The sequence below is a fragment of the Nerophis lumbriciformis genome, linkage group LG11 (assembly GCF_033978685.3).
Source record: "Nerophis lumbriciformis linkage group LG11, RoL_Nlum_v2.1, whole genome shotgun sequence".
NCBI classification, from domain to species: Eukaryota; Metazoa; Chordata; class Actinopteri; order Syngnathiformes; family Syngnathidae; genus Nerophis; species Nerophis lumbriciformis.
Window position 1 is genome coordinate 12,598,234 of NC_084558.2, and position 8,165 is coordinate 12,606,398.

At 41.0% G+C, this 8,165-nt stretch overlaps 1 protein-coding gene across 1 annotated transcript; it reads right to left on the minus strand.

Moving 5' to 3' along the window:
• Window positions 1–730: 730 nt before the first annotated feature.
• Window positions 731–8,116, minus strand: phf5a (PHD finger protein 5A). The gene is made up of 4 exons (XM_061966159.2): window positions 7,966–8,116; window positions 7,652–7,675; window positions 1,028–1,194; window positions 731–937 (listed from the first exon to the last, which is right to left on the minus strand). The coding sequence occupies exons 1-4, from the start codon at window positions 8,015–8,017 to the stop codon at window positions 848–850; spliced, it is 333 nt and encodes a 110-aa protein (XP_061822143.1). The 5' UTR covers window positions 8,018–8,116; the 3' UTR covers window positions 731–847.
• Between the last annotated feature and the right edge of the window lie 49 nt (window positions 8,117–8,165).

Genomic DNA, 8,165 nt, shown 5'->3' on the forward strand with positions numbered 1-8,165 from the left:
GTAGAGTGGGACTTAAGGGGGCTCTGAGTGCCAAGTGCGTGGGTCGCGCAGAGTCAACTATTACTGCCAAAAGTTTTAACTTAAGGAAAATTGTTTTTATATTTGCGAATCGTTTTTAATTCAAGAAAATCGTTTTTTTATATGCAGAAAAATGTTTTTATATTTGCAAATCCTGAGTCTTTTGGTCAAATGTTTTTAAATTAGGCTAATTTCGCATAACATGATTTATTTTTCTAATTCAAACCTAGGATATTTAATCAAAATTAAAAAAAACATATTTTTGATATTTTTTGTTTAAGGCTGAAATTTGAGTAAACAATTTACAAAAAATATGAAACCAAAACGGGCAACACGGTGGGCAAGGGGTTAGTGCATGTGCCTCACAGTACGAAGGTCCTGAGTAGTCCTGAGTTCAATCCCGGGCTCGGGATCTTTCTGTGTGGAGTTTGCATGTTCTCCTCGGGACTGCGTGGGTTCCCTCCGGGATAGGTTGATTGGCAACACTAAATTGTTCCTAGTGTGTGAATGTGAGTGTGAATGTTGTCTGTGTACACCGCCTTCCGCCCGAATGCAGCTGAGATAGGCTCAGCACCCTCCAAGACCCCGAAAGGGACAAGCGGTAGAAAATGAATGGATGAAATCAAAACATTTTTACACATTTCAAAAACTTGCATGTCCTAAAATTCAAATCAAAACAACAACCACCACCACCCAGAAGCAAAGACAGGAATATAAAAGATGTTTTATTCAAATAACAAATCAATGTCACGAAAATTTGACTCCGGAAGCTTGAAAGAAAACCTAGCAGGACAGAATGGCTAAAAAGGGAAAATCAGCCACAGCGTCTTCACCTCTTCTTGAAGCCATACTTCTTCCTTTCATAAAACAGATCCGTTTTAGAGCTGCCCAAATTCACAATTTTTGGACAGCCATCTCGCTGTAAAAGAAAAAAAAACAAAAGTTTAAAAGCGAAATCCCGATGATGTTGAGTTGGCTCAAAGGCACAGCGACACGTATGAGGACTCACATCTTTCTCCTGAATGGTACATTCTTTACAGTAGTATGCGTCGGACACGCCGGGCCCTCCACAGATGACGCAGCGGCCCTGGTAGGAGCCATAGTTGCACTCGTCACAGATGCGTACCAGTGTGCACGGCCTCACGTAAGAATCACAGATGACACACTTTCCATCACCTACGAGACACAGCGGAAACACAAACCATTTGCTTAGTTGGACAATTACAGCGTTATTGAGTTTTTATTCAGTTCACTTAACAAATGTCAGCAATCGTTTTTTTTTTTAAGTCAAATACATTTTAAACATGCAATACTGATCTTATCTTTAACAAAAGATTATTTTTTCTTATACTGCTTTGTTTTTTTCTGTGCCTGCATGTGTGTGGTAACCCTGGCAAGCCTTACCTTGTAACGCTGCTGCAAAAGTACATTTATTTTGGAGATGAATAAAGTATATAATTATGTATGCAAGTATGTATGTAAGCATCACTCAGAGTGAAAAATATGGGCGTAGTTTTACTCGCATCTTAGTTTTATACCACATAATACACTGAACAAAAATATAAAAGCACCACTTTTGTTTTTGCTACTTTTTTTCACGAGTTGAACTAATGGCAAATGGTGGTCACACCAGATACTGACTGCTTTTCTGACCCCCACCAGACCCTCAATAACAAATTACACGTTTTATCATGTTTACTTTCCAGTGTTCCTTGGAGGGGAGCCCTCTGCATCAGGATTATATTGGCCATGCCTGTGGGGGTGCTTTGTGTCAGCGTCCTGGTGGCCGTGGTCTGATGACCTCCTAGTGCAGCTGGCTCCTGTGATAGTGTTTCTTCATCTGGCCCTTCTGTACTCAGCCATGCATTCATTTGTTCATGTGTGTGTTTATGTGATTAAGGATGGTGGAGGTGGGTCATTGGAGCATTGTTTTAAGTCTGTACAGCACTTTGTGTCACATTTATTTTATGTATGAAAAGCGCTTTATATATAAAGTTTGATTTGATGTATGTATGTACTGTAAGTAAGTAAATAAATATGTATGTACTGTATGTAAGTATGTCTGCAAGTACCGTATTTTCCGCACTATAAGGCGCACCCAAAAACCACAAATTTTCTCAAAAGCTAACAGTGCGCCTTATAACCCGGTGCGCTTTATTACGATTCATTTTCATAAAGTTTCGATCTCGCAACTTCGGTAAACAGCCGCCATCTTTTTTCCCGGTAGAACAGGAAGCGCTTCTTCTTCTACGCAAGCAACCGCCAAGGTAAGCACCCGCCCCCATAGAACAGGAAGCGCTTCTTCTTCTACTGTAAGCTACCGCCCGCCCCCGGAAGAAGAAGAAAAAACGCGCGGATATCACCGTACGTTTCATTTCCTGTTTACATCTGTAAAGACCACAAAATGGCTCCTACTAAGCGAAAAGGATCCGGTTCATAAAAAGACGCAATCTCTCCATCCGCACACGGATTACTACCGTATTTCACAGCAACTGATATTCCTGTGAACCGCACTGTGGAACGGGAGCACGTACGGTGAATATTCGCACCACAGGGAATGAGAAGTCATCCTTCACTGTGGTTCTAGCTTGCCATGCTAACTTCCACCCATGGTGATATTCAAAAGGAAGACCTTGCCAAAAGAGACCTTTCCAGCCGGCGTCATCATAAAAGCTAACTCGAAGGGATGGATGGATGAAGAAAAGATGAGCGAGTGGTTAAGGGAAGTTTACGCGAAGAGGCCGGGTGGCTTTTTTCACACAGCTCCGAAGGCGAACACACCTTCACTAAGACGGGCAGACAGCGCCGGACGACATACGCCAACATTTGCCAGTGGATCGTAAATGCCTGGGCAGATATTTCGGTCACAACTGTGGTCCGAGCTTTCCGGAAGGCAGGATTCACAGAACAACAGCGACACTGACTCCGATGACTTCGACGAGACGGAACCGGCCATTTTGGATACCACGCTTGCGCAACTTTTCAATTCGGACACCGAAGACGAAGAATTCGAAGGATTTACGAATGAAGAATAACTTCAGAAGGTGAGCGCTATGTTTATTTTGTGTGTTGTGACATTAACGTTCGAGCAACATTATGTTGCTATTGCTCTACACCATTTTGAATTTTACTATGTTTGTGATTGCACATTTGCGTACATTTTGGGACAGAGTTGTTAGAACGCTGGTTTTCAATATATTATTAAAGTTTGACTGAACTATCTGACTGTTTTTTTGACATTCCCTTTAGCGCAGCGTAGGCGCGGCTTATAATCCGAGGCGGCTTATTGGTGGACAAAGTTATGAAATATGTAATTCATTGAAGGTGCGGCTAATAATCCGGTGCGCCTTATAGTGCGGAAAATACGGTATGTATGTATGCAAGTACACTCAAAGGTCTTTATAACGCGGACGTTGGGGTCCATAAAATCCTGGTCATGCGTTGTATGGAACTATTTTTTTTTCATCATTTTTTTTTAATATTACAAAAAAATTAGATGATGCCGATTTATGTGGTGAAAACATTGGGGGTTTGCAGACTTACCATGGAATAGAGGTTTAAAGGCCTACTGAAACCCACTACTACCGACCACCAGTGTTGGGTTAGTTACTGCAAAGCAGTAACTAGTTACAGTTACTAGTTACTTCATTTCAAAAGTAACTCAGTTACTAACTCAGTTACTTACACCAAAAAGTAATGCGTTACTGTGAAAAGTAACTATTTAGTTACTTCTTCTTTTTTTTTTAAAGCTCCCATTAATGCCCTTTTAGCCTTCATTTCAGTACTGTTATTGCACTGGAGAATAATACAATCTGCTGATCAACTTGACATGCATTTGCATCACTGAACTCTGCTACTCTACATACAACACACAAAGACAAAGATATGTTACAAAGGCCAATTTGTTTCTGGCCAGAACAAATTGACAAAACTATTTTAAATAGCTGCAACATAATGTACATAAGTAACAAACAGCATAATAACAGCATAGATGTAAACCAAGAAAGGCACACACTACATACACAAAGCCTAACCAGGCATTTTCTTTACAGAGCAAAACTCTTTATTGTCGGCCATAAACACATCACCAAAACATTAGTAAAAAAAATGATATCTAGCAAAAGTGGTCATTTTCTGCAGTACAAACCAGACCAAAAGCTACTTTGTTATATCAACAGCAGCCACTCGCTCTTTCTCACGTGTGCCAACACTTGCACATATGGCACTTAGCCAGTGATGCGTTTACAGCCACACAAAAAGTCGGACAACTCCAATACCACACATAAAGTGTAATTCCAGGTCGTTACACTATGATTTACCAATCAAATGTGTGCTTATTCTAGTGTCATTTATTAGGAATCTTAATTTATAAATATTAATCATTAAATGCTGTTAGTATATTAAATAAATACTAATAAAAATATTTTTTACAAACAGGAAGTTGCAGGAATGTACACATGATCCCATGCTTACGTCTCATTGTGCAACATGTGAATGTTTTAATGGGAACTAAATGAAAGGGGTACAAACTATTTCCAAAGCAGGACCTCCACCCAGACAAACAATACAAGTACACAGTTCATGAAAAACAATATTTGTTCTTATTGTCATTGTAAGTGGGCCCAAACACTTATATTAGAAATGGAAATGACTGCTGTCATTTGATTATAATAATAAGAGAATGTTGTCTGTGTATCTGTGTTGGCCCTGTGATGAGGAGGGGACTTGTCCAGGGTGTACCCTGCCTTCCGCCCGAATGCAGCTGAGATAGGCTCCTGCGACCCCGAAAGAGACAAGCGGTAGTAGAAAATGGATGGATGGATGGAGATTGAACTTGTTATTTAGTGAGGTTTGGGACAGGTGTGCTGCTGGTGTAGCCACGGTGTGCACGTCTAAAGTTGCTCACATGGGCTCCACTGAATGCTCAGGGAGTTTTTGCGTTTGCTCACACACATCAACAATTAGAGTGACAGAGTGTGTACCTTCAGCGGTGAATGATGACGAGCAGAGGCAGAGTTAATCCTTAAGTGGTGGTGGTGAAGTGGCATCAGAGTCTCTGTCTCTCTTTACTAGCTTCGTCGAAGCATGTTGCTATGTAGCTTGTTTCAGCAGATTTGAATTGCTGTTTTGGGCAGTAGATGGGATCTTTGATCCAAAGCACAATTTACATTTAACTAAAATGTTCTTTTCTTTGTGCTCGACAAAAGAAAAGTAGTGAAAATATCTCCATGTTAGCAAACTTGACTTCTGGCTCCGCCATGATCAGACACGCCCCCCTCCCCTCCCTCCCTCTCCTCCCTCACACTCACTCACACACAGAGCGCATGTCTCTCTCTCTTCTCCGGCTTGTGACACAAGAAGAATCAGAACGATGACACAGCAGTGCTCCGATAAAACACACTTTATACTACATAAAAAGTAACGTAAAATAACGCAGTAACGCATCATGTAGTAACGGTAACTGAGTTACTGAATATAAAAAATAACGCGTTAGATTACTAGTTACCGCCGAAACTAACGGCGTTACAGTAACCACGCAGTCTGATAGTTTATATATCAATGATGAAATCTTAACATTGCAACACATGCCAATACGGCCGGGTTAGCTTACTAAAGTGCAATTTTAAATTTTGCGCGAAATATCCTGCTGAAAACGTCTCGGTATGATGACGTCTGCGCGTGACGTCACGGATTGTAGAGGACATTTTGGGACAGCATGGTGGCCAGCTATTAAGTCGTCTGTTTTCATCGCAAAATTCCACAGTATTCTGGACATCTGTGTTGGTGAATCTTTTGCAATTTGTTCAATGAACAATGGAGACAGCAAAGAAGAAAGCTGAGTGTGGGAAACGATGTATTGCGGCAGGTGATGTGCTGGATAACGCACCCCCGCCGTAGAATGCACCCCCTGACTGTTGTGCCGGATAACACAGCTGGTGTTTCATTGTTTACATTCCCGGAAGATGACAGTCAAGCTTTACCATTGGCCTGTGGAGAACTGGGACAACAGAGACTCTTACAAGGAGGACTTTGAATTGGATACGCAGACACGGTACCGTGAGTACGCATGCAGCTGCGGCTTCCAAACATTTGATCGCTTGCCTGTACCTGCGTGCCGCTATGTGCATGTAACGTACGTAACTTTGGGGAAATATATGTGCTGTATGAACTTTGGGGAGGTGAACGGTACTTTGGGCTGTGGGATTGAGTGTGTTGTACAGGTGTTTGAGTTGTATTGGCGGGTTATATGGTCGGGAGGGGGGAGGTGTTTGTTATGCAGGATTAATTTGTGGCATATTAAATATAAGCCTGGTTGTGTTGTGGCTAATAGAGTAAAAATATGTCTTGTGTTTATTTACTGCTTTAGTCATTCCCAGCTGAATATCAGGTCCCACCCGCCTCTCACAGCATCTTCCCTATCTGAATCGCTCCCACTGCCCTCTAGTCCTTCACTCTCACTTTCCTCATCCGCAAATCTATCATCCTCGCTCAAATTAATGGGGAAATCGTCGCTATCTCGGTCCGAATCGCTCTCGCTGCTGGTGGCCATGATTGTAAACAACGTGCGGATGTGAGGAGCTCCACAACCTGTGACGTCACGCGCATATCGTCTGCTACTTCCGGTAAAGGCAAGGCTTTTTTATCAGCGACCAAAAGTTGTGAACTTTATCGTCGATGTTCTCTACTAAATCCTTTCAGCAAAAATATGGCAATATCGCGAAATGATCAAGTATGACACATAGAATGGACCTGCTATCCCCGTTTAAATAAGAAAATCGCATTTCAGTAGGCCTTTAAGTTTGTGAGTTTCTGTCTTGTTGACGGTGAACAATTGCGTGACTCAGTCTTTAAGTGGTTTATATCCTTCTCTGCGTTGTGGTTCATTCTTGCTTGACCGTTGAAACTGCTTAATCCTGTCTCGTCGCAGTCGTACTGATGCATTTTTTTTTTCAAAGGGGACATGCGTCAATGATGATTTTTTATTTTTTTAATAAAACTTGGCTAAAAAAATTCAATGGGTGTATAAGTAATTTTTTTAGCACATTCAACGAATGTGAGTGTGAATGTTGTCTGTCTATCTGTGTTGGCCCTGCAATGAGGTGGCGACTTGTCCAGGGTGTACCCCGCCTTCCGCCCAAATGCAGCTGAGATAGGCTCCAGCATCCCCCGCGACCCCGAACGGGACCAGCGGTAGAAAATGGATGGATGGATTCAACAATAATGATGTGGTCAACGGTGATAGAGTAATTTTGCTCACAATAAATGGAATATGAAATTTTAATAGAGTTACATGCCTTATGCATATAAATATGTAAGTATCTAATGCAATACATAACCTCACAGTCTATTACAATGTAATATACTGTAATACATATTTTCCTTATTGAAATGGTAAGCTGAATGGGTAGGGTTAAATAATATGTTCTTATTCGTATTCATTTTCGGACGCATCGATAAGTCTAAACATTTTATGTTCCTTTATTTAACTTGTAAAGCATGTTGGAAATAAATGTAAAAAACACTACAATTACCAATATTTTCAGTTAGTAGTTTAAATTGTATATTATTGCTTTAAAACACACTTTGGCTTCCAGGTCTTACAAAGAATAGGAGATAAGTTTACTATACTCACATTTCTCGCAAAGTCTGCCGATGGCTGCAGAATTAAAACAGAACAACAAATTAAGACAAAGCACACCACACCACACCACATTGGTATATTCTGCATTTCAATATTTACCAAAACAAACAATACAACCCCATAAGAAAAATATGCTATCATTACACGTTGCTGAACTAACTCCAATGCTAACTTTCAATGAAGTCCATACATTGGTGGCTAGCAATTTGATAGCATTAGCTTGTTTGAATAGGACGGGGATTGGCTAGTTAGAAAAAAACCAATAGGAAGTCACATAATGTATGGAACAATGGAATTAAACGTACCAACACCAGCTTGTTTTCGGCAGAAGATCAAATCTGGATGATGCTTTGCCATTGTTGGCTAACGTGCTGCGGACGTAGCGGAACAGCTTCAACTTTGACTTTTGACCTCTACAAAAAATGTTACGCGGATTGACAATACCGCCACCTAGTGGCTCAAACTGGAAAGTGATTGCTTTATCCTCTCAGGTACATATAAAACA